The 27,018-nt window shown below is 35.4% G+C and overlaps 3 protein-coding genes across 7 annotated transcripts; 1 reads left to right on the top strand and 2 right to left on the bottom strand.

The window, feature by feature from the left end:
- Positions 1–486: 486 nt before the first annotated feature.
- On the bottom strand, positions 487–9,383 carry lg4hxorf58 (linkage group 4 CXorf58 homolog). 4 transcript variants are annotated; one of them, XM_048186869.1, is made up of 7 exons: positions 9,328–9,383; positions 3,491–3,585; positions 2,992–3,097; positions 1,850–1,972; positions 1,550–1,761; positions 1,319–1,409; positions 487–766 (listed from the first exon to the last, which is right to left on the bottom strand). In XM_048186869.1, exons 1-7 carry the CDS (start codon positions 9,340–9,342, stop codon positions 548–550), a joined length of 861 nt encoding a protein of 286 aa, XP_048042826.1. In that variant the 5' UTR covers positions 9,343–9,383; the 3' UTR covers positions 487–547. The 4 variants fall into 4 exon arrangements, with proteins under 4 accessions (XP_048042826.1, XP_048042825.1, XP_048042827.1 ...); XM_048186868.1 differs by lacking the exon at positions 9,328–9,383 and adding an exon at positions 4,487–4,802; XM_048186870.1 differs by lacking the exon at positions 9,328–9,383 and adding an exon at positions 4,399–4,452.
- Positions 5,673–22,924, top strand: apooa (apolipoprotein O, a). The gene is given in 10 exon segments (XM_048186873.1): positions 5,673–5,802; positions 7,778–7,888; positions 10,217–10,336; positions 17,012–17,066; positions 17,147–17,242; positions 19,001–19,092; positions 21,973–22,008; positions 22,010–22,072; positions 22,256–22,297; positions 22,726–22,924. Coding segments are annotated over 9 exon segments (624 nt in total). The 5' UTR covers positions 5,673–5,793; the 3' UTR covers positions 22,726–22,924.
- A 517-nt stretch (positions 22,925–23,441) lies between these two features.
- Positions 23,442–25,026, bottom strand: sat1a.2 (spermidine/spermine N1-acetyltransferase 1a, duplicate 2). Of its 2 annotated transcripts, XM_048186875.1 has the most exons (6): positions 24,779–25,024; positions 24,601–24,652; positions 24,404–24,487; positions 24,106–24,207; positions 23,984–24,024; positions 23,442–23,875 (listed from the first exon to the last, which is right to left on the bottom strand). In XM_048186875.1, exons 1-6 carry the CDS (start codon positions 24,842–24,844, stop codon positions 23,708–23,710), a joined length of 513 nt encoding a protein of 170 aa, XP_048042832.1. In that variant the 5' UTR covers positions 24,845–25,024; the 3' UTR covers positions 23,442–23,707. The 2 variants fall into 2 exon arrangements, with proteins under 2 accessions (XP_048042832.1, XP_048042831.1); XM_048186874.1 differs by having other exon boundaries at positions 23,984–24,207; positions 24,779–25,026.
- Positions 25,027–27,018: the final 1,992 nt, after the last annotated feature.

Raw genomic sequence — 27,018 nt, 5'->3', positions numbered from 1 at the left:
CATTTTAAATGCCTATTAAAATTCTCAGAATGCACTAAATGTTTGTAGTATATATTTAAATCAGGGCCTGTACTAGTATAAAACATCTATATTCAGTTGTTTTTAATTGTCAATTAAAATTCTCAGAATAATGCACTACTAGTTTGAAGTTATACTTGAAATGCAACCTTAAATCAAGGCATCTACTAGTGTAAAACATTGTTTCTCCATCTACATGAGCTCAGGTGTTTCGACAGCATCTATATTCAGTTGTTTTTGACCAGTTGCACAATTAATATTTTAATTGCCAATTAAATCAGAATTATGCACTAACAGTTTGTAGTATATACTTTAAATCAGGGCCTCTACTTGTATAAAACATTGTTTCTCTATCTACATGAGCTTGTGTTTCGAGAGCATCAATATTCAGTTGTTTTTGACCAGTTGCACAGTTAATATTTTAATTGTCGATTAAAATTCTCAGAATGATGCACTACTAGTTTGAAGTTATACTTGAAATGCATCCTTTAATCAAGGTATCTACTAGTGTAAAACATTGTTTCTCTATCTAAATGAGCTCAGGTGTGTCGACTGCATCTATATCCAGTTGTTTAGACCAGTCGCACAGTTTCTCTGCCTCTTCCTCCCATTCAGACTCAGATGAGTTGTCGTCATATTCTTCAGTTTCAACGAATGGGAGAACTATCTTGATGCCCCATTTCTCAGTTGTCCCGTTCTGTTTCTTCACGTCATGGTTATTAATGCTGTCCATATGTTCATTTAACACCTGGAAATGGAGAGCAACTCTGGTTTGGTCGCACAGAAAATTTATTAAAAACATTAGATGTTAAATATTGATATTAAATCCACTATTACAGCTTCTGACACCATTTCACATAGTATTTTATTGGAGAGGTTGATTTCCATTGGAATCGCTGGTATTCCTCTTGATTGGTTTAGATCGTATTGATCAGGTCAGACTCAGTTCTTTAAAATTAAAAATTTTAAATCTTGAATTACTAGTGGCATGCCTCAGGGCTCGGTTTTGGGCCCTCTTCTGTTTATTATTTATCTATTGCCTTCAGGACAAATGCGGTATAAACTTTCATTGTTATTCTGATGACACCCAGCTCTACATGTCTTCAAAGACTAATTCTACATTACCATCTTCCTCTCTTTTGAAATTAAATCATGGTTTACATGTAATTTACAAGCAATTTCTGGGTGAAAATTGTTTCTACACCTATTATTTCAATGTAGAGTTGACTGGCATTAAAAGTGATGGTAAACTTTATATGTTTATACAGATGCAAAAATGATATCTTAAAATGTAACATACTCTTTCAGTCTCAGGCAGGCCGTAGAGGCGTCTCTTGTGAGCTGAAGTGTTTTGAGCGTGGGCAGAGCGTCGTGTGGAGGTCAGAAAACCTCTGGACACATCAGAATAATGTTAAAAGAGTTAAAAACGTACTGAGTTGAGAAATATTGTTCTTTAACTATGACATTTGGTTTGTTTGGGATCTGAGAGTGAGACAATTGTTAGAGACTAATGCAAGATGAAACTGAATACCTGTGTGAGAGCTGCTGTCCGGCAAAATCAGAGCGGGCAAGATGTCTTAACGGCAGGACCGGATTCAGTTTGCCTACACTAAAACCTCTCATTCCAGGCTTTACGCCTCCTCTGAGCACAATGTCGCGGGACAGCACCTTCAGAGACAGGAACCTCCATCCGTTTTCTCTGCCACCTAGACGTGCTGGAAGCTCATCCATGTGGCTGGAGTACTGAGTGGGAGAAAAGGATGAACACAAATGCATGATCACTTCACAGAAATCGAGTTGTGAAATAGTTTGAAGGGTGTTTATTCTCTACCTGCATATAGTCTCTCATGCAAATCACGTCTTGTGGTTCAACAGCGGCTTTGTGAATCTCGTTCACTGAAATGAGATCCATAAATGCTCTATTTCCCATCATTCTGCAGGTGTCTGCTGTGGCCTGTTGATGTAAACACACATAATGCAATAATAAAAATGCATGTATTTTTTCCTTTTGCTCTCGTAGTAAAAATATGGAAACCCATTTCTGCCACATAAATAAAAAATCATGCTCTGGTAAGTCATAACTATGGTATAAAAATGACAAAATTATGGCATATAAGGTCATAATTATGAGATAAAAATTCAAAATTATGGGATAAAAAGTTTGACTTAAAAGTCCTAATTATGAGGTAGTCAAAATTATGAGATAAAAAGTCGTAGTTATGAGATAAGTCAAAATTGTGACCTAAAAAGTCATAATTTAGATAAAAAGCCAAAATTATAAGTTAAAAAGCCATAACTTTAAGATAAAAAATTGAACTTTTAATCTCATAATTCTTCTGTCATAATTTTATCTCATAATTTTGACTTCGTCAATTTTGACTTTTTGTCTTAATTATGGCTTTTTAAGTCATAATTTCGACAATTTTATTTTTTTAAGACTTTTAAATCTCATAATTATTACATTTTGTCATAATTTTAATTTATCTCAATTCTGATTGTCTCATAATTTCAACTTTTTGTCATCATTGACTTTTTAAATCATAATTTTGACATTTTAATCTCACTTTTTATGTCATAATTATGATTGTCTACGATGTCATAATTTCGACTTTTTATCTCATAATTATGACTTACTATCTCATAATTTCAACATTTTATGTCATAATTATGACTTACCTGAGCATGATTTTTGGAGGAATTAACTTCCATAGAAAATAGTTTTATGTTTACACAAAAAATAAGATGTATGAAAATAAACTGAACTGATCCAAGACTATAAGATTTCTTATTTTATTAAATATATAGATATATTTAAAAACAAAAGCTACAAAAAAATAACAAAAACACAATAAAATGACTAAAACTTTAGCAAAAATTAAAATGGAAAATGGAAAACAATAAAAACGAATTCAAAATATGAATAAAAACTATAACAGTATCTTTACTAAAATGGATAGACTGGACAAGTATCACCTGGTTGGAGGGAGCAAAGGCTTTTTGGCCAGACAGATAGTGTCGTCCTCCTCCAGTGTGGAAAATCTTGAACACAACAGAAGGTGGAAATCGAGGACCTGCAAACCTGAACAGAAATGTTATTATATAAAAGAGACCGGGGCAGGTTGTCACACATTTTATTCCAGGAAATATTTCTAAGGATAGGTTTATTTTTAAGTCAGAAATATTTAAATCTACAGAAAACTAATTGAACATTTCCACTTCTGTGACAACAGTCTCTCTGCTTTATTAAAAATAAAGAAATCATGTTACATTTTTCCTATCCTGCAGGAAACAAACAGGTTGCAGTTATGATTCTGACAAGCGATGGACTGGCAATCTGATGCAAAGATTGATTTAATTGTACTTAAATGTATCTGTGATGCATTCTGGGCAACAGAATTATTATTATTATTATTATTTAATATATGCTGCCCCATAATGCTGCTTGAAAAGTGTTTATATGAAATACACCTACCTGAATCGGATCTTGCACTTTAGACTGGGGTCTTTCAGGAGTTCTGCTTCTCTGGGACTGAGATGATGCAGAACTGTCAAAGCCGGAAACTGCTCCTGTGATGTACACACACTTGATAAAGTTTATTATAATAAAAGTGCAGAAAGGAATGCAATCTAATAAATATATTGATTTACAGTAAAACAGATGAATTTGGGGCCTGAGTAACTGGTGGAAAGAGTATGTATTGGAGTACATTTTACCAATATATGTGACCCTGGACCACAAAACAAGTCGCATGGGTATATTTGTAGCAATAGAGAACAATATAAGGGTCAAAATGATCGTTTTTTCTTTTATGCCAAAAATTGTTAGGATATTAAATAAAGATCATGTTCCATGAAGATATTTTGTAAATTGCCTACCGTAAATATATCAAAAATGTATTTTTGTGAGTGGATATGCATTGCTAAGGACTTCATTTGGAAAACTTCAGATTATTTATTTAGATTTTTTTGCACCATCACATTCCAGATTTTCAAACAGTCATACAGTATCTCGGCCAAATATTGTCCTATCCTTTTTTTTTTTTTTTTTTTTTTTTTTTAGAAAATTCTCCTTGTGGCCCTCAATTTTTGTGAAACTGTAATTTTGACCTTCAACCGTTTGGAGGCCATTGAAGTCCACTATAAGGACAATAATCCTGGAACGTTTTCATCAAAAACCTTCATTTCTTTTCGACTGAAGAAAGAAGGACATGAACATCTTGTATGACATAAGGGTGAGTCAATTATCAGGAAAATTTTATTTAAAAGTGAACTAATCCTTTAACGAAGGTTATAATGAGCATTGAAGCGGATGTCACAAATGTCAGTAGACTGGGAAGATTTAAAAACGAGCCGTTCATTCATAAATCCGTCAGATCTTACCTTCATGCTGTAGAAATACAAACCGGAAGACAGAACAGAACGAGCGCGCGCGGCGCTGAAAAGGGGCGGGGCTACATTAGGAACTTACCGCGGAGCGTAGAGTATTCGTCATGAGTCTGAAGAGCCGTCTGTCCCTAAACGATCTCCAGTATGACTGAATTCTTCTGGCACACTTCTCATAATTCTCCATCAACAAGAAAGTATCATTCTGAATATTAGAAGCGATGTTCTCAGACATTATTAGGCATTTCTAAAGTTTAGAAAGTATCAAATGCCACTGATTGACATACAGTAGTGCTGAAAAACTGGCTTTGGTGTTTGTTGTCAGACCAGCAGTGGTTGCTAGGAAACCAGTTATAGAGTTTCAGCCAAGAGAGGATGATCAAATCTAAATCTCCAGGATGACAAATTTCCTTCTTACAAATTATAATAAACATAGGCGTAATAAATCATTTATGGGTATTAATTTACTGCAATACGCTTCATGAACACTAGATGGCGGGAAGACGCTGCGAAAGACTAAAATTAAAGGGTTAGTTCACCCAAAAATGAAAATAATGTCATTTATTACTCAAACCTCATGTCGTTCCACACCCGTAAGTCCTTCGTTAATCTTCGGAACACAAATTAAGATATTTTTGATGAAATCCGATGGCTCAGTGAGGCCTTCATAGCCAGCAATGACATTTCCTCTCTCAAGATCCATTAATGTACTAAAACGTATTTAAATCAGTTCATGTGAGTACAGTGGCTTAATATAAATATTATTAACTCTCGACGAGAATATTTTTGGTGCGCCAAAAAAACTAAATAACGACTTATATAGTGATGGCCGATTTCAAAACACTGCTTCAGGAAGCTTCGGAGCATTATGAATCTTTTGTGTCAAATCAGCGGAGCGCTAAAGTCACGTGATTTCAGCAGATTCGCGGTTTGACATGCGATCTGAATCACTGAATCGACACAAAAGATTCATAACGCTCCGGTTAAGCTAAATGACATTATTTTCATTTTTGGGTGAGCTAACCCTTTAAATCTGATTTAAGATTGATAAGTATTAATTTAATAAGCACTTTAAAATACATTATTTCTCCTTAACTTGACTCTAAATAGAACAGAATAATTGAAAACACACAGATTGCATAAAAAAATAAATAAATACATATGCTAAATGAATAAAAAAACAATTATATCCATTACTATTCTATTGAAAAATTATTATTAGAAATAAATTGTAATGTTTTATGCATTATACCTTAGTACTTTTGAACAGCATGTCAAGAATATCTATTTTTGTGAAGCTGGGGAATGTAGTGAGCGTTAGGAACTCTAGATGGCGCTCTGCGCGTGCACGTCTGCTCGCGGCCGCTCAATGGGGGAGAAGAAGACGGGAACATGTACAAGGTGAGAATTAAAAACTTCAGCTGTAGCGTTCAGTTCGTGTTCTTGACTGCGATCCTGCTAATACTCTCATAACGCGTATAATCGCGCGCTCTTAAACACACATGTACAATGATTTCAGTTCAGTTAAATTTATTATAAAGATAATTTGTTTTTGAGCTTTAAGGAGGCATGTGAGGACAGGAAATACAAGGACACAGCAAAATAAAATGAACTCTTTTACTTGTTTAAATAAAGATATTATTATATCTACTATTTTAGGATGCTGTGATTCTGTAAACTGGGTTTATTGCATTAAAAACTCTTAGTTTTCTTAGTGTTAGATTTTAATACCAGTAGTAAAAGTTAAACTCTTTTGGCTTTATTGACTGTGTCACTGTTTATGCTGAAAATATAAGATGAAATTAAAGGTTATAGCGCTTTACAAACCTTATATTTTATAGCAGTTCGCCGATTTTATCTAAATGTATCAGACCGTCTGATAACAGTGAGCTGCGGCACGTAAGCTCAAGTGCCTTTCTAACAATGAACACTAGATGGCAACAAAACACCGTTAAACCCTGAGAAGAAACTGAAAGCTTTGAAAGTTTCGTTTTGATGCCGATTTAACTCATATATATATATATATATATATATATATATATATATATATATATATATATATATATATATATATATATATATATATATAAAAAAAGATTTTTTAATGTTTTTAAAAAGAAGTCTCTTCTGCTCACCAAGGCTTCATTTATTTGATCCAAAATACAGCAAAAACAGTAAAAAATGTGAAATATTTTTACGGTTTAAAATAACTGTTTTCAATTTGAATATATTTTAAAATATAATTTATTCCTGTGATCAAAGCTGAATTTTCAGCATCATTACTCCAGTCTTCAGTGTCACATGATCCTTCAGAAATCATTCTAATATGATGATTTGCTGCTCAAGAAACATTTATTATTATCATGATTATTACAACTTTTTTTCAGGATTATTTGATGAATCAGTAAATGAGAGCTATTTAAAAAAAATTGATTAAAAAAATAGGTTAGGATCATTTTCCCTTTTATATTATGAACCTAAAAAATTATATCTTAATTTAACTTTAACTTTTTAATATTATTATAAAAATATACTCAAAATTACAAAACATATACTCAAATATACATGCTGATTGGAATACTAATAATGTGAAAAACAATGACATTAAACAATTTTATTACACATAGTGTTATTTTAGTATTATTTCTATACTATAATGGTATTTTTATTTTGAATTAGTTTTTTTTATATTTTTCATTTTAATAATTGTGTTATGTGCTTTTGTCATTTTATAGTTTTTGTTTTGCTTTAAATGTTTCTATTTTGCTTTATATTTATTTCAGTGTTAGTTTTATTAGTTTTAGTACTTCAACTTTAACTTAATGTTGCACTGGCAACTAACTAAAACAACATTCGTATTTTTTTTCAATTAACATTCTAATTTTTTTCAATTAACATCTTTTGAATTAGTGCCTGAACATGTAACAAACACTAATTGTTACATGACTGAAATGTTCAACATGTATCAATTGCAATGACATTAATTTCTCATATGCATCATGTGTTTGCAAAGGGGAAATAGAAGTGAATATCATTCAAGTGAAAATCAAGAGACAGTCTTCAACACTTGTCCTCAACAATGACCTCCACTTTCTGATACAGTGTTACTGTTACTCATTCAATCCCTCACAGTTTTGAGGAACCTTGAATGTCCTCAAAACAACTGTATGTGGGCAGTTTGAGTAAAGATATGTCTGTGTGATTACTGTATGTTATTCCTGCTTAAACAAGAAACATTCTGCATGTGTTGACAGAGAGAACAAACCGGACTGTCTGTAGATAAAGAAACCGTTGTGAAGTGACCAAACATGGGGGTTTGTGGAACAGGAACTTCCCTGCGACCGGTTCATTCATGCACTCTGTTTTGTTCTGATAGGTTGGAGGGGTTGCAGGAGTCACTGGCACTCTGGGATTGATCTCAGCCTCTGTTCTGGCCGCTTCCGCTGCCGCCGATGACAAACCCAAAACAACTCTGAGTGTAGATGAGGTACGACTTCACAGGGTCACATTTTAACCCTAAAATCAACTTAAAAAATGTGTTTACATGAAGAAAAGGAAGCCAGAAATTTTGTTTTTGTGTCAATTAAGATAAAAATAATTGAACATCATAGTATTTGTTGTACCGCCCTTAAAAATTATGGTACTGCAGCATTTTTTACTCTATTACAGTAATGAGGGGTGAAAATGTGCTTAATTACCATGAAAATAATGCCAAAATACAAACAAATATTAATAGTCTTATGAAGTAGGTTTAGTTTTCTTCATGCAAAATATAATTTCATATTTTTCCCTTTGACTTTAGGGTGAAATTTGACCCAACAGTACCTGAATGATCTGTCTTTCTAATCTGTATTACAAACCTTAAACTCAAGAGTAAAATGTTGAGATGCAAACAAGAGTTATACATTAAAATCAAAATCTTAAAGGGGTCGTGAACTGTGTTGTTTTATTGTTTTATAATGTTTCATGTGGTGCACTTATAATGTTAGTATGCTTTTTACATCAAAAATTGTCCAAATTTAGAAATAAAAGGCATTTTTCCTACCCCTCTGATTTGAACCCTCTGTTTTAAGGGGCGTGTCTGCTGTGAGACTTCAGTGTAAACGCCCACTGCTGTGATTGGCTAACATATTTGCATATGAAATAGTTAAGTATTACTCTCTCGAAAACTTTTAGCATGTTTTTACCATTACAGCTCTCAAGGTTAACTAATCGAGAGTGTTGATTATAGCATTACATTTAGATCTATGGCATTATATTTAGATCGTGGCATGAAAGGTTGCAGTGATGAACATTGTAGCCGATCACAGACATGTTGTTGAGCTCATGAAAGCAGTGATCTCGTCATTGCAACTCAAATTCTGCACACTAACGAATGCTTTCATCATAACTAACAGCGCAAACATGATGTAAGAGATTCATTGAATAAAACGGGAGTTTCGGTGCGAGTCCAGAACTCAGTCGCTGATAAACTCGCGCTGTTTGATTCCAGAGTTCTTCATGCAAAATATAATTTCATGGTTTTTCCTTTGACTTTGGGGTAAAATTTGACTCAGGTGTTCACGAGAACCTGAATGATCAGCATTACAATCCAGAGTTTAATGTTAAAGGATTAGTCCACTTTTAAATACACTTTTCCTGATAAATTTACTCACCCCCATGTCATCCAAGATGTTCATGTCTTTCTTTCGTCAGTCGAAAAGAAATGAAGGTTTTTGAGGAAAACATTCCAGGATTATTCTCCTTACAGTGGATTTCAATGGCTACCAACAGATTGAAGGTCAAAATTACAATTTCAGTGAAGCTTCAAGGGCTTTAAACGATACCAGATGAGTAATAAGGGTCTTATCTAGCGAATCGATCGGTCATTTTCGAAAAAAATACAACCGTTTATGCTTTATAAACAAAATATCGCCTTGAACGTACTTTCCGCTTCCGCATTCTTCATAACGCTTACGCTGAATGTCCTACGCCTTCCCTATTCAAGTTACGGAAAAAAACGAAACTGGCGCCGCGTTCGTTCCGTAACCGTGCGTTCACACCGCCGCCGGCGAGAGCGTCAACAGTCGCCTTGGCCGCCCTGCCAACAACGCTGTACTGTTCGTTCAAACCGCCGCCGACGGGAGGGTCAAAGTAAATGACAAGTCGCGTCAACCAATCGGAAGCCTCTCAAGCGAGGACCTCTACATTCCAATTGGTTGCCGCCGAACCGCGTCATAGCTCATTACCATAAAGTTAACCTGATTTCAACTCTCCTCGACGCTCTCACCGTCCAAGACGCGCCGCGCCGCTCTCGCCGGAGCTCGCCGCCGGCTCTCATTGAAAATGAATGACTAGCGTCACTTTGACGCTCTCGCCGCCGGCGGTGTGAACACACAGTAAGTAGAATAGGGAAGGCGTATGCGTAGAACATTCAGCGTAAGCGTTATGAAGAATGCGGAAGCGGAAAGTACGTTCAAGGCGATATTTTGTTTATAAAGCATAAACGGTTGTATTTTTTTTCGAAAATGACCGATCGATTCGCTAGATAAGACCCTTATTACTCATCTGGTATCGTTTAAAGCCCTTGAAGCTTCACTGAAATTGTAATTTTGACCTTCAATCTGTTGGTAGCCATTGAAATCCACTGTAAGGAGAAAAATCCTGGAATGTTTTCCTCAAAAACCTTTATTTATTTTCGACTGACGAAAGAAAGACATGAACATCTTGGATGACATGGGGGTGAGTAAATTTATCAGGAAAAGTGTATTTAAAAGTGGACTAATCCTTTAAGGAAATGATGGTCATTGACACTATAACAACATTGCTTTTGTAGCTGTCTCTCTACACGACACCGCAGCAGAAGATCCAGTATGTGGAGCCTGAGAAAGGTTCGGTGGAAGAAGGCGTTTCCACACTGAGAAAACTAGCAGAGCCTTATACCACCTGGTGCCAGGTACAGACTAGTTTAACACACTCACTTTATGTCTTACACAGATTAACTGTAAACAAGCTCGGCTGGTTCAGGATGCTCACTCACACAGTCTCTGTCCTAGTTCTACAACAGCAGAGAGTATTCAGCTTGTGTACTAGCCAAAAAAAAAGTATTATTATGACAGATTGCACTATTTTATGCATTAAACTCATTAATCAGCGGCATGAGCGTTCAGTAGTTGCAGCATAATCTGCTTATCTGCTCTGCATGGCTTTTCTATCTCTCCATCTCTTCATTTCATGACAGAATAAGTTCCTAATTATGATCTACAACACCAGACGATCTCTACAGTCATGTACGACACTCACTAGAATAATTAAATCACTAATAACAGCTGGAAACCACCAATCAGCCAGGATATCTCACAAAATCAAATATATATATATGTTTTATATTATTTATTTATTAAAACTGGATGTTGTATTTTTCTATTCCTGCTTTTGATTTTGGTATGAAATGAGATGAAAAACATGTTTAACTGAACTAAAATAATTTATAACACTCATACTGTATTATACTGTATTATAATATTAGTAGAAAAAAATATATAAATCTATAAATATCTAAAAACTAATTAAATGAGTAATAATAATTCTGTTTAGACTGATTTGATTTTCCTAAACACTCAAAATTCACTTTTGTTTTGTTTTGTTTATTTTTACTCTGAATTAGAGCTGCATTCTATAAGATTTTTGTGCATTTGAAAGCTTTTAGTTTATTAGGCACAGAAAAAAATATTATTTTCTTGTACATTTCTCTTTAAGCGTCATTCAAAACTCACAGAGCTGGTCACAGTGTTTTGAATGTGGTTTTACACAAAACAAACCTTAAAGGATCAAAGGTTGAGCTCCATGTTCAGCATCTGTGACCTGCTGTCCATCACCACAGAGAACAACAATAAATAGTCTTTCAGTTTGTAAAAACAAGCGAAAGTCATGTGTACAGTAATGCACTTACAATACATCCATTACTCTCATCTGGTACATACCAGAGTACAAGAAATGAACTGTTTACAAGGAGAAAAAGGTTTACAGTATAAGCTTTTCTTCTATTACAGTAAGTGCATAACTGTAAACATGATGTTTGTTTGTATTTATGAACTGAAATGGAAAGTTCAGATTATTTTCTATGCTAATCAACAATGTTTAGAGATAAGTTATGGAATGCAGCTCTTTCCTCTAATCTGTGACTCTTTGCATTGTGATTTATAATCATTTGTAATTCATGTTGATGATTTGGTTCCTCTTCATTGCGGTTGTGATTTTGCCGTCTGGTCCTGGCTGCTGGTGGTCTGATCCGCGTCCAGCAAACGGCCAGTTCGGCCAAACAGACAGTCCAGGTACCCATGAGCACTTGCACACGTCATCACGCACGCTGTTCGCAGATCTGCTTATGTTCGGAGTAGCTTACTGCATACTAAATAACTTGAGGATTGTGATGAGGTTATTCGACAAGAATGCAGCATAAGTGTTTTAATAGTTGGCAGTATTCAGTGAACAGTGTGCAGTAAGCTAGTATGCTTCATTTCCGAACATATAGTCATTGTGTTTGCTTGTGTGGCCCAGATACCTTACATCTGTCATTATAAGTGAAAGAAAGATCCAAAGATTATTGCATTATTAATGACTGGCTTTAAACACTCTCGCTTTTGCACTCGTTCAGATAAAGTCTCGTTCCAGTCAGGGCTGCTCGGGATAATTGCAAATCATGCATTTACAAAATCTTCAAATTTTACTTTTCAGCCTAAATTATGCCATGTTAAATCGCAGTTCATTTTATGATGAATAATTTAATTTTTGCTTTTTTGAATATTGCCATTTAGTTTTTTTTTTTTTCAGTTTTAGATTTAATTTTAGTACTTTAGCTTTTGCTGCCAATGCAACATTTTTAATTTTGTTTTTTTAAGTTTAAATTAATGTACTATTTATATTTTATTTTATTTTATTTACAAAAATGTTTTTTTAATCATTTTAGTTTTAATTAACAGTAACACTGATGTCTGTTGACTCTGTTCCCTGAGGCCTGTTGCATGAAGCCGGTTTAAGAAGGTGAACTGGTTTTTAGCCGTGTTTATCACCACTACGCTAACTTACACTACACAGCTAACCTGATCCAGAGCAGGTTTTATTCTGGGTTAAAGATCGCAAACTAAAACTGGACCAATCAGCTGTGAGCAAATATATATACACCTGATGCAATAAAGACACTCCCCCTGTATCTTTCTGTATCTCCAATTTAAAGCATTTTAGAGTGAAAAAAATTTAGAGACAAAATTGCCCATCTTTCACTGCTAATTAATATATTTATATTATATTCATTAAAATTATTTATAATTCATATAATATAATCATAATTATTATATGAATTGACAATTAATATTATACTTTGCGTTTAAATTAATATAAATGTATATAAATACAAGTTAAATATATAAAGCTTTTGAACTGATTTTGAGTTCTTTATGAACCTATATAAATTATTGTTTAAATTCAGTTGAAACTCATGCATGGACACAGTCATAGTATGATTTTCTTTCAGCTGCCTTCTCAAACTCTCACTGCAGCAGCAGTTTATTCCTGCCTTGTAAATGTCCTTAAATTTATGATATTTTTAATAACAATCTCTTAATCTTCAACAGAGAAGTGAATTGCATCAACGCTCTAGCGAGAAGTCAATCAAACTGGCATGTTCAATGTCAAGTCAAGTCAAATTTATTTATATAGCGCTTTTTACAATTGGTAATTGTTTCAAAGCAGCTTTACATGTTAGAAGCACAGAAAAAAGAGAAGTGGTTATAAATAAGCTGTACAAGCAAGCGTGGTAATATGTAACATATACAAGATGGTGCTACATTAAGCCAATGTCGGCTGACTCCCAGGGGTGGAAAAAAAACCCTAGGAGAAAAACCCAGCGTGCTAACACTGGGAAAAAAGTCCTAGGAGGGAAAAAAACCCTTGGAAGATATATATAATATATGTAAATGGATATGGAGATCAAAATCTGAATTATACATTTTTATTATAGAGATTAAAAATAGATTATATATAAATATATGTAAGCGGATACGGAGATTAAAAAAAATGTGTTTGGCTGTTCGCTGCAGATTTCACATGCTTTAGGGTTAATCACAAATGCTGGATCAAACACTTGCTGTGTGACAATTCATGTACTTATATCACACCCTAAAAGTATGAACTATTATTTGTGAAAGAGTACATGCATATGTTTTTGTGACATGATAGTATGTCCCAAAGCTTAATCTTCTGCAACACACTCAAAAGTATGTACTCTTTTTGTGAAGAAAAAGTACATACTTTTGAGTGTGTTGCAGAAGATTAAGCTTTGGGACATACTATCATGTCATAAAATTGTGTCTTTAACAATCGCTTCATATCACCGTAAACTGGCCTGTCAATCATCTTGTCACAGTTTAAATGAAATAAAATGTGGAGGATTTTATTTCCTACCTTATTGGAGAAATTAAGCGGCACATTGATCTTTCAGTCGTGGGTCTTTCATGCAGAGACTCTCCTCACATTTTGCATAATGATGCATTTCAAATTTAATGGCCAAATTGATCTTTATAAAAGTCCACATGGTTGTTGCAGATGAAATATAACATTACACAGATTACATTAAATACATATTTTTATCATGTTAAATGTTAATTATTAGTCATTCTAAACCTCTCTACTTAACAGTCGGTCGTGAACATCCGCTATGTTTGTAGTTTTTATTTGTTTTTTGTAGTTCTGAACTGAATTCTCTCCAAAGCGCAATGAGTTGTGGGCAATATTTAGTTGTTAGAGTGTGAACGGATCCACATTTAGAGTTTTTGCATACTCTTTTAAACATACTATGCTTTGGGACACACTTATTCTAATCTCACATACTATTTAGGGTGTATAGTACGCTCATTGGGACGCAGGGAGTGTGTTGACAGAGAATGTTTCTAGCGAGCGTTGTAAACATTTAAACCAGATTGGGTTTGTATCGTTTTGTCAACTCTAAACCTGCTTTGAAACTCAGAGTTTGTTCAGCCATCTTCGTGCAACAGGCCTCTGATGGGAAACACTGCTATCAGCTGTGCAGGACATTCTTAAAGTTCTCTTGAGAGCTTCTGCTTTTAGCATGGATCTGTCCAGAAAGACGTCTGATGGAACAAAGTGGAAAAATAGTCTCATGCAATGTCATAATGAAATCAGTCAGACAAACTTTACAGCAGCTGATAAAGTGTTTGACACATTGCCAGTCTTGCCCTGTCACTCTGCCCTCACTCTTCCACAGAGTTTTATTAGGCATAAACCACATGAGGAGGAAAGGACACACTGACCCACATCTGAAAGCAGAACGCCTTAAAATAAGCGAAATTCTGCAGAATTTCATATGTCAGCATGTTACCCTCTGCCTCACTCAATGGTGTGAGTTTGGGGCAGGACTCTCTTTTTGTCTGACCAGTTGCATACGGCGGGACCTGTTTGAAAACAGTCATTATTTTTGCAATCCCATTTGGTAAAGCCACATGAATCACACACTACAACTTGATTTAATAACAGTCATGTTATTAGCTTAAAACAATGCAATTCGACAATATTTAATAAACAATCACACAATTCAGTGTTATTATGTGTTAGTATGACATACAGTATTATAGTATTTATTAATATATTGAATTAATATTTTTGTTTTCATTTTAGTAATTTTATGTGCTTTTGTCTTTGTTTTTAGTTTAATTATTTCTATTTAGCTTTCATTTATTTTTATTTTATTTTTATTTTTAGTCAAATTAAATTGAAGTATTAAAATATTTCATTTAGTTGCCAAGGCAACATTTCTAATTTCATATTATAATTTTAAATTTATAATCTAAAATTTGTATTTTATTTTATTTCAGCTTTATTTAAATTAATTAAAGTGTTAAATATATGTACACAAACCCGATTCCAAAAAAGTTGGGACACTGTATAAATTGTGAATAAAAAAGGAATGCAATAATTTACAAATCTCATAAACTTATATTTTATTCACAATAGAATATAGATAACATATCAAATGTTGAAAGTGAGACATTTTGAAATGTCATGCCAAATATTGGCTCATTTTGGATTTCATGAGAGCTACACATTCCAAAAAAGTTGGGACAGTAGGCAATAAGAGGCTGGAAAAGGTAAATGTACATATAAGGAACAGCTGGAGGACCAACTTATTAGGTCAATTGGCAACATGATTGGGTATAAAAAGAGCCTCTCAGAGTGGCAGTGTCTCTCAGAAGTCAAGATGGGCAGAGGATCACCAATTCCCCCAATGCTGCGGCGAAAAATAGCGGAGCTATATCAGAAAGGAGTTTCTCAGAGAAAAATTGCAAAGAGTTTGAAGTTATCATAATCTACAGTGCATAATATCATCCAAAGATTCAGAGAATCTGTGGCAAAGTGGAAAACTGTTCTGTGGTCAGACGAATCAAAATTTGAAGTTCTTTTTGGAAAACTGGGACGCCATGCCATCCAGACTAAAGAGGACAAGGACAACCCAAGTTGTTATCAGCACTCAGTTCAGAAGCCTGCATCTCTGATGGTATGGGGTTGCATGAGTGCGTGTGGCATGGGCAGCTTACACATCTGGAAAGGCACCATCAATGCTGAAAGGTATATCCAAGTTCTAGAACAACATAATATGCTCCCATCCAGACGTCGTCTCTTTCAAGGAAGACCTTGCATTTTCCAACATGACAATGCCAGACCACATACTGCATCAATTACAACATCATGGCTGCGTAGAAGAAGGATCCGGGTACTGAAATGGCCAGCCTGCAGTCCAGATCTTTCACCCATAGAAAACATTTGGCGCATCATAAAGAGGAAGATGCGACAAAGAAGACCTAAGACAGTTGAGCAACTAGAAGCCTGTATTACACAAGAATGGGACAACATTCCTATTCCTAAACTTGAGCAACTTGTCTCCTCAGTCCCCAGACGTTTGCAGACTGTTATAAAAAGAAGAGGGGATGTTGATGCCACGAAATTTAAAATCAACTTATTTTTCCCTTAAAATGATACATTTTCTCAGTTTAAACATTTGATATGTCATCTATGTTGTAATCTGAATAAAATATTGAAATTTGAAACTTCCACATCATTGCATCTCCAAAACCTTCTGTCACATTTTTTCCCCCCATTTTGTTTAATCTTGAATTTGTATTTATTTAATAGTTGTCTTTAGTTTGCTCAAGCACTTCACTTTTGCATATTCAGATTTAATCTATCAGATATATTCTCTTATCTCTTAGAAATCAGATAGTCTGCTATATGTGCCCTAAGATATAGACTCTCATAATTGCCCATGCATTATGGGTTTATGGTTACTGATAAAGATTTGTCTAGGAGGTGCATTTAGCAAATTTTAAAATATAACCTAGACTTTATGAAGTACACTAATAAACCTTTGGACTCTGCAGAAGTTTACGAAGGTTCAAAGAAATAGTTTAGGCAAAAATGAGAATTCTGTCATGTCATTGCAGACCTGTATGACACTAAATCAAGTGATTCTTATAAAGTAAAAAAAACTAGTGATACTCATTCCTCGCTTCTGAAAGTAACAGTGTAAATAGTAACATTCTGTTTTTGCATCTGATCTCAGGGTGTCTATGGAACGGTGAAACCCAAGGTTGACAGCACTGTACAGTTTGGGCAGAGTAAGCGAACACACCTACTCGAACATTACTTTTTCAATAAACTTACATCAGTGAAGTGAATCTTTTGCACTGTAATCCAGACAGTTATGCCTACTTGAAGAACCCTCCGCCTGAGTTTTACCCCAGAGCTGGAATCATCGGCTTCGCTGGGATCCTAGGCCTTTTCCTAGGAAGAGGTAGTGATATATTTCAGAGCTCATGAACCTACAATTCATTAAAGGTGCAGTGTGTAAATTTTAACACATCTCAGCCCACTGCTCACCCCTCCCTTTCAAAGCACATAGAGAAGCTACGGTGGCCGACACAGGACAAAGATGTGGTTGTCTGAGACAGCAGAGAGTAACCAGTCAAGCTATGAGGTTTCTTCCTACTTTCAACAAAGAACGGTTTCTGTTTCTAATAAACACGACGACCTACTACTACTACTTACTACTACTACGTGTGTATTCAAACGTAGTGACGATGCAAGCTGCTTCTAAAAACACCAATGAAGAAGAACAACATAGTGACGAAACGCACTCTGTAGAGTTTTTGTCCATTTAGGTCTGCTGTAGAAATATGCTGCCGCAAAATGGCGACTTAACATGTAAATGGAAGATAGAAATGGCTCATTCTAAGGTAATGTAACATAACGCTTCATTATGTAAGGTCTTTATACACCACTGAAAACATAGTTATGTATATTATATTGCATTTCTGTCAATATATCCTCCCAAAATTTACACATTGCATCTTTAAAGGGACAAAAATATGAACTGACCTAAAACTTTATTTGTGGTCTTGCATCCACTGATATTTTAAATCCAAAACCATTCATAAATTTGGGGTCGGTAAGATTTTTAATGTTTTTGAAGTCCGAAGAAGTCTCCTCTGCTCACCAAGGCTGTGTTTATTTGATCAAAAATACAGTAAAAATTGTGAAATATTATTACAACTTAATATACGTTTTTTTATTTGAATGCATTTTAAAATGTAATTTATTCCTGTGATCAAAGCTGAATTTTCAGCATCATTACTCCAGTCTTCAGTGTCACATGATCCTTCAGAAATCATTCTGATAGGCTGATTTGCTCCTCTAGAAACATTTATGATTATTAATTTTGAAAACACTTTTGTGGAAAATGGTGCATTTTGCTTTTCAGAATTCTTTGATAAATTTTGAAAGAACTTTATTCTACAAATTTAAAGGATTAGTTCACTTTCAAATGAAAATTAGCGCAAGCTTTACTCACCCTCAAGCCATCCTAGGTGTATTTGACTTTCTTCTTTCTGATGAACTCAATCAGAGATATATTAATAAATATCCTGACAAATCCGAGCTTTATTATGGCAGTGAACAGGATAAATGAGTGCCTCCATCCACATCCATCCATCATAAACATATTCCACACCGCTCCAGGGGTTTAATAAAGGCCTTCTGAAGCGAAGCGATGGGTTTTTGTAAAAAAAAAAAAAAAAAATCCAGATTTAACAAGTTATAAAGTAAAATATCCAGCTTCCACCAGACTTCCTTCCATATTCAACTTATGAAGAAAGTGTAAAACTCTTGCAGTTCAAAAACTGCCTTCCCTATTCAACTTACGGAAAAAGCTCAACTGACGCGACACCAGTTTACATTTTCCTCATAAGTTGAATACGAAAGGCAGTCTGGAGGAAGCCATCCTTTTTACTTCATAACTTGTTTAATCTGGATATTTTTATTACACAAATCGCATCACTTTGCTTCAGAAGGCCTTTATTAACCCCCAGAAAGAAGAAAGTCATATACACCTAGGATGGCTTGAGGGCGAGTAAAGCTTGGGCTAATTTTTATTTGAAAGTGAACTAATCCTTTAATGTGTCCTATTAAATTCTTTCAAAATAAATGAATAAAATCTGACTGACCTCAAACTGTTGAACAGTAGTGTAAGTTTTAAGTTTATTTTGTACTTTAGGCTCCAGGCTGAAGAGACTGATCTACCCTACTGGTCTAATGGCTGTGGGAGCGTCCATGTATTATCCTCAAGAGGCAGTGACCGTCGCAAAGGTAGGTGTGTCTCGAGTTCCTGTGTGCCTTTGATTTTTATTGGCTGTAGGGTTGTGAGAGGTTATCGTCTGGGACAGTGTTTTTGAGCGTTCATGTGCAACAGCGCTGATGAGACGCGCCACAAAGCGAGAGGAGGAGGAAAAGGGCGAGGCGAGGTGACGATCTGTAACTTTCCACCACATCAGCCCAGTTTAAAAACAGCAGATGAAACACATTCCTAAAAACTCCCAAGGACACAAACTGAGCCTCACGCTGAGATGTGCATCAACACTGCGTTATCAGCCGTTTGTCTGTTTTGATAGTAACTAATATGGTCTTTGCAGTGGAAAGTGGTCTGAACCTCTCTCGCTATCTCTCGCCGTCACACGCGTCCTGCTGAAACCCTGTCAACACACATCATGACACAAGCGAGCGGTTTTAGATTAGAATCTCTCTAAAGGGCAGTTTCAAAGCTGCATGTCCTCGTCCTGTCAGATATGCTGAGTGATATGTCCTGAACAGCCAGCAGGGGTCACTGGGTAAAAACGTAAAACAGCCCAAAATAGGCAGACACCAGGCTGTTTTCACACTTGGTTTGATTGCTTGGTCTGATTTGACCCTGATGCCCCCTCAGGTCACATCATGGGGTCAAGGTTATTTCGATTATTGCATAGATCAGTTTGCTACACTACTATACCATCTGGCCCCAAAATGCATTGCACTTTCTTCATTGACGGCCAATCAAAAGTAGCTTACAACTTATAAATTCGAGATTTTTTATTCACTACACAAAAAAAATCTTAGCAATTTTGTCTTGTATTCCAGTACAAATATCTAAACATTCTTAAAGGCACAAAATGTAAGATTTTTGGATTAAAATATCCAAGAACCACTAGAACAGTGTTATATATTTTGTTGACTTGTGTACTTACATTATCTTGTGGACCGAATTGTGATGGCTAGACGACTGGGTCAGAGCATCTCCAAAACTGCAGCTCTTGTGGGGTGTTCCCGGTCTGCAGTGGTCAGTATCTATCAAAAGTGCTCCAAGGAAGGAACAGAGGTGAACCGGGGTCATGGGCGGAGGCAGTGTAATGCTTTGGGCAATGCTGTGCTGGAAAACCTTGGGTCCTGCCATCCATGTGGATGTTACTTTGACATGTACCACCTACCTAAGCATTGTTGCAGACCATGTACACCCTTTCATGGAAACGGTATTCCCTGGTGGCTGTGGCCTCTTTCAGCAGGATAATGCTCCTGCCACAAAGCAAAAATGGTTCAGGAATGGTTTGAGGAGCACAACGACAAGTTTGAGGTGTTTGACTTGGCCTCCAGATTCCCCAGATCTCAATCCAATCGAGCATCTGTGGGATGTGCTGAACAAACAAGTCCGATCCATGGAGGCTCCACCTCGCAACTTACAGGACTTAAAGGATCTGCTGCTAACATTTTGGTGTCAGATACCACAGCACACCTTCAGGGGTCTAGTGGAGTCCATGCCTTGACGGGTCAGGGCTTTTGTGGCAGCAAAATGGGGATATATAATTATATTATATTATATATATAACCTTGTCATGTATTTTTGGCATTCTGAATGAATTTAATTCATAGTGCTCAGTGTAAATGAGTACACCCCATACATATTTTAAACAATATCTCAATGAACATAATTTCCAAAATGTTGATAAGACTTAAGTTTAATATAACATCTGTTTAACTTATAACATGAAAGTAAGGTTAATAATATAACTTAGATTACACATTTTTCAGTTTTACTCAAATTAGGGTGATGCAAAAATGAGTACACCCCACAACAAAAACTACTACATCTAGTGCTTTGTACGGCCTCCATGATTTTTAATGACAGTACCAAGTCTTCTAGGCATTGGAATGAACAAATTGCTGAACATTTTGCAACATTTATCTTTTTCCATTCCTCAAGAATGAGCTCTTTTAGAGACTGGATGCTGGATGGAGAGAGATGCTCAACTTGTCTCTTCTCCATAGGTGTTTGATTGGGTTCAGATCAGGAGCCACTGAATCACTTTCACCCTGTTCTTCTTCAGAAATCCAACAGTGGCCTTAGATGTGTGTTTAGGATCATTGTCATGTTGGAAAAGTGCATGATGACCAAAGGCATGGAGTGATGGTAGCATCTTCTCTTTCAGTATAGAGCAGTACATCTGTGAATTCATGATGCCATCAGTGAAATGCAGCTCCCCGACACTCATGCAGCCCCACATAAGGACACTGACACCACCATGTTTCACTGTAGGCACCAAGCATTTTTCTTTGTATTCCTCACCTTTGAGACGCCATACAGTTTTAAAGCCATCAGTTCCAAAAACATTTATCTTGGTCTCATCACTCCAGAGACTTTCAGTGGGGTGTACTCATTTTTGCATCACCCTAATTTGAGTAAAACTGAAAAATGTGTAATCTAAGTTATATTATTAACCTTACTTTCATGTTATAAGTTAAACAGATGTTATATAAAACTTAGTCTTGTCACCATTTTGGAAATTGTTTTTGTGTTCATTGAGATATTGTTTAAAACGTTACTTTTCAAAGGCGGTGTACTCATTTACGCTGAGCGCTGTACATTGAAAATCATGCTGAAATGCATTGAATTTTAAGCAGCAAGAAAACACATTTGTTGTGAAATTTAAAATACAATTTTATTTTTTACAGGTAATGCATCACATTTAAGACCAGATTTCCAATTTTCAATTTCCAAGCTAAGATTGGTTGTGTAGCCCTCCAATAACATTAGGGCATTAAGCAGTTGAAACACACACAATATTATATATATATATGATATATATATATATAATATAAATCCCTGTATGTGTGAATGACTCATTACACTGAAGTGACCTTTTGCATCTTTCCACAACACAGAAAACAGGAGACTCCATATACGACTTGGCACTTCAAGGCTTATGTTACTGTGGAGAAGCTCATCAAAGACAAACCAGCCTCAAAGAAGAGTCAGCAGAAGGTGAGTTTGTCTCTTCTTACACATTTATAATACGGTATACGTTTTTACATTAGCTCATGCATTCCCTGGGAATCAAACCCATGACCTTTGTGTTTCTAGCACCATGCTGTTTGAGCTACAGATACAGCAGATGTTGTGTTTGGAAACACACTGAGCTTTAACTTCACTTTGTGTTTTTAATAGGATCAAGCGGAAACGAGTTCTAGCGGGGAGACCAAAGCTTAGGTACAAAATAATAAACACGACACAGGTGCACAAAATGAATAAACAACATTTATGAAGTCATATAAAGCCCTTTTCCATATTGCACTGATCATTTTTTACACATAAAACATGGTAAAATTGCCAGATTACCTTATTCAGTGAGCGTCCCACTCTAAAACCCACTCTTCTGAGCTGTTGTTTTGGTGAATGTATGAAGTCAGTTTACACAGGTGTCGAAAATCACAATAACGAACATTTTCATCCAATCACAAGTAAACACAATACCTTATTTTTAACTGTTTTATGCTGCTTGGTGTAATATTTTGATAACTAATGCAATGACTTTCAGGCGTGTTTTGTTTCAGCTGTGCTGTTTTTCACAGTACTACCAAATCTTCACTTTCTCAGAAATCAGCATGTCTTTCCCTTGCTGTGTTGTTTGTTTATAGGTACATCATCACGTCTCAGGTTATTGTGATACGGCTGATGTGGGATCTCCATCATTCGCTCACTTTTATGACCTGCTTTTGCACTAGCCACTTCCTCTTTTCAATCAGGAAGGAGTTAGTGGTCTGTCTGGAAAGTTTTTAACTTGAAAAACTACTGGGATTGTGTTAAAAATTCACTAATAAATTATATATATACACACACAGTGTGATGAGATGGTGTGTTTTTTGACTTAGAATAGAAGGTAAAGAGGAAACATTGAGGTTAGCATGTACTGTTTGAGTCTGAACTTCCTCTTTCTACACAAACAAAACTGCAACTGGAAGCGTTAAAACAACCTCTGAACTGGTTGTGTCTTGATTTAGAGGTCTTGCTTGTTTCCAAACAGCATCACATGATTAAAACATTTTCTAAAGGATGTCATTCGGTCTGTTCGACTTGATGTGTGTTATGACAAAGTAGCACAAGAGCGATTTCAAAGCATATGGAGCCGCAAGTCACGGTTCTTTGATGTCATACACCAACTGGTCTGCGCAGCGTCACTTCAAGTCGAACACAACTTTTTAATCAGTCTGTTAGATGAAAACTTACTCATCAAGATATGATTTTATATTTTGAAAATAATATGTCACAGAGAAAACTCTGCAGCAATAAACCAAAACATAAGAGTTGCTAGTGTTTTTTACATCCTGACCAATCAGTGATCAATCACACAGTCTCATTCTTAAAGTATAAGCTTTATTTTAAAACGATACATTGCAGGTGTATCAACTATGGTTTTCCCCAACTCCGTTCCTGGAGGCACACCAACAGCACACATTTCTACTTCTGGTCTAGGCGTCTCTACAAACAAGCTGACAAGTTGAATCAGGTGCGTTTGATTAGGAGCATGTGTCATGCTGGTGTGCCTCCAGGGTTGGGAAACACTGATCTACTCTATTGCTGTCGAAATGCTCCTTTAACTTTTCCCTCCTGCACTGGCGTCTACTTGGATGACATCTTGAGTAGGTTGCACTTGTCAATCTCGTACAGACGCCATCCCTCCTCGTGGGAGAGATCTGAAGCTCCGCGCCGCTTGTAGAACTCGATGGAGGACGTGTTCCACTCGGCCACGATGAAGTGCATGCCGCTGCATCGAGTCTTCACTGCCGTCTACAGGCAAAAAGATTAGAATAAATCAGTTTAAAATGACTTAAACCCATATTGACAAGAAAATATGCATGCAATATTTATGCAGAAAATATAATGCATTATGTATACCTCACTCAGCATCTTCAGGATTTCAGAGCCCATCCCATAACCTGAATAGCAGAAAGATACATTATATGACCAATTCAAAGCAATTCTTTGTTTACAGCAGTTTAAGCATCTATTATTCATACCTCTGAATTCCTTCATCACATAGAAGTCTTCCAGATAAAGCAGCTTCCCAATCCAGGGGTCATAAGTGAAGTAGTACATGGCAAAGCCAACCACTGTATAACCTGAAGTGGAAAACTTGAGGATTAAAGAGAAGAGAAACTAACAGGACGCTGATTCAGCGGCTCTGACGTCATTTCTTACGCATGACGCAGAAAGATAAATTGTAAAAAAAAATTCCAACAATATTGTATCCACAATGAAAACAGGAGTAGCTCAGTTATTTTTTGTAATAAAACACTGATGTTGTCGTTAACTTGCCTTCGAGAGACTGTTTATCTTTCGGTACTTCAGCGACGACGCAGTGATAAAACGGATGATCTCCGAAACCGTCCTCGAGCAACTCTAAAAAAATAAACAGGCATAAATAATCATCATACGTTCAAAAAAAACATCCATATATCATAAACTGAAACGAAAACGCTCGATTTTGGAGACCGAATATAACAATTGTGTACCTTTCTCGGTCAGGACGACCTGTTCCTCCATTTCCTCAAATTTCGCAAGTTCCTAAAATTAATTAAATAGCGTGAATTATTCCACAAACAAACATTTTCTATATATTTATATAAAAAAATAAAAAATAATAATAATGATGCGTAACGTTATACGCATGCGCCGTAGCTCCGTTTTTACCTTTATGAGTCGCAGTATGTCCGATACGTCCTTGGGCTCGGCTTTCCGTAATATAAACTTGTCCATTTTCTTCTTTTACTCTTTTTCCCTTTTCTTACTAGTCCTCGGTATGTGAAATGTAGTAAGATTTGTTTCTTCATTCGGTTCCAAGGGGGCTACCCTCAGCTGAAAGTCTGGGTTTCTCACCCTGTCAGTGAAGAATTACATGAAGTCGTCGCCGGAAGCGCTTTGTCTGAACGCTGAGCTCGAGCGCTATTTATATGCTGGGCGCTGACGTCAGCGGCAGGAAGTACTGGGTTGAGTCGCATCAGTAGTACAGCGCGATAACCAGTACGAACCAGATCAAAGATGCAGTAGTTTCGGATATTGTGTAAAGTTGCCAACCACTGAAGTCTGAGACACTGATTCTGTCCTATTATAAATATTTTACACTTGGTTGTAGTTTACTCTTCTTTTTCAGCACTTTAGAGAACACAAAATTATTAGAATAATGAATTAATATTAAATTAGAACTATTATTTTTTAATTATAATATAATTTCATGGTCCATAGCTATAACAAAAAAACTGGCATGAATATCTAATGATCGTAGAATGATTTAACACTAAATATTCATATATTTCTTAATTTTATCATAACCTTTTGTTTTAAATGTTCATTTAAACCCAGTTGAAAAAATACTATAGTAATTTATAGTAAATACTCTAGTGTTTTTGAACCATACTATAGTAAAGTACTTGAATTAATTTATTGTGGTAATTATATAGTTGCTGTGATAATATAACAGCTATAGTATAAACAAATTACAAAGTTTAAGTATAAACAGTATAGTATAGTATAGTATAGTATAGTATAGTATAGTATAAACAAATTACAAAGTTTAAGAATAATATAGTATAGTATAGTATAGTATAAACAAATTACAAAGTTTAAGTATAAACAATATAGTATAGTATAGTATAAACAAATTACAAAGTATTGTATTGTATAGTATAGTATAAACATTACAAAGTTTAAGTATAAACAATATAGTAATAGTATAGTATAAACAAATTACAAAGTTTAAGTATAAACAATATAGTATAGTATAGTATAGTATAGTATAAACAAAAAAGTTTTCTACAACTTTAGGGTATATTAAACTATATTATACTACAATATACACTACAGTTTACTGTAGTAAAATCTAAAGTATACTACAGTATTTATGCAGTTTATCAGTTCACTATAGTTAATACTACAGTATGTTGTAGCTGTAGCATTCATTACAAAGTGTTGGAAATACTATAATATATACAGTATACTACAATTTACTATAGTATGGTTCAAAAACACTATAGTATTTACTATAGTATTTTTTTCACCTGGGAACCCACAGCATATATCAAAGTACAAAAGCATCATCAGATACTATCATTGTACCACCATGAGGGACCTAAACACTGAAAATTATTTTCAAATACAAATAAAAATGTTATTTGACTGCAGAATACAGTGTCCTTTGCTTTATTTTCTAGTCCTCATACTGTAGTGTGTCATTATATCAAGCCAAGACAGGACCAGCATATTTCGCAGTTTGCACAAAAGCATGTTGCCTAACTCAACTGCGATTAGCAACTACTTGAGCTCAAACATTCAAACAATTAAATGAAAAGTTCACTCAAAAATGAAAACTCTGCTCTCATTTACTCACATATTTACAGTACACGTGTTTACATCATCTGCAGAAACAAGCACGGAAACTCTGCAGACGTGAGATCAAACACTTCACACCTATAGAGCAGGAAGAAACTGTAGACTTCAAAGGTTAATGCACTGCTGAGTGAAAACAGGATATATTAAAATATTTCCATAATTATCATTTGTGATGATGCTTTGTCTGCAGATTTAGGGATACTATTTTTGTCAGTGTGTCTCATTAGGTCAAACTGAGTGTGCATACTTCTTTGGATGAGTAACCATGGATATACATTGTTTTTGATAATGGAGATTGATGTCACAGATATTGATATACAGAGGCATGCATTAGCATGCATCAAGCTCTGTGTGCAATGATAGGTATTTCAAAGGTTGAATAACCTTAAAAGATTAGTTCACTTTCAAATAAATTTTTCCTGATAATTTACTCACCCCCATGTCATCCAAGATGTTCATGTCTTTCTTTCGTCAGTCGAAAAGAAATGAAGGTTTTTGATGAAAACATTCCAGGATTTTTCTCCATATAGTGGACTTCAATGGAC

This window comes from Megalobrama amblycephala, linkage group LG4 (assembly GCF_018812025.1).
Source record: "Megalobrama amblycephala isolate DHTTF-2021 linkage group LG4, ASM1881202v1, whole genome shotgun sequence".
In the NCBI taxonomy this organism is placed as follows: domain Eukaryota; kingdom Metazoa; phylum Chordata; class Actinopteri; order Cypriniformes; family Xenocyprididae; genus Megalobrama; species Megalobrama amblycephala.
Note: the sequence above shows the minus strand (reverse complement) of the source record. Positions and strands in the feature narration are given on the sequence as shown.

Bases quoted from the DNA above. Each gene is read 5' to 3' on its own strand.
- lg4hxorf58 (XM_048186868.1), bottom strand. From the start codon at position 4,636: ATGTCTGAGAACATCGCTTCTAATATTCAGAATGATACTTTCTTGTTG. The intron at 3,098-3,490 runs GTAGGTGTATTT...ATTTCTGTTCAG, and splicing joins AAGTGCAAGATCCGATTCAG to GTTTGCAGGTCCTCGATTTC. The intron at 767-1,318 runs GTATGTTACATT...CTCCATTTCCAG, and splicing joins GCCTGCCTGAGACTGAAAGA to GTGTTAAATGAACATATGGA.
- sat1a.2 (XM_048186874.1), bottom strand. From the start codon at position 24,844: ATGGACAAGTTTATATTACGGAAAGCCGAGCCCAAGGACGTATCGGAC. The intron at 24,653-24,778 runs GTAAAAACGGAG...AATTAATTTTAG, and splicing joins ACATACTGCGACTCATAAAG to GAACTTGCGAAATTTGAGGA. The intron at 23,876-23,983 runs GTATACATAATG...TTTTGCCTGTAG, and splicing joins TCCTGAAGATGCTGAGTGAG to ACGGCAGTGAAGACTCGATG.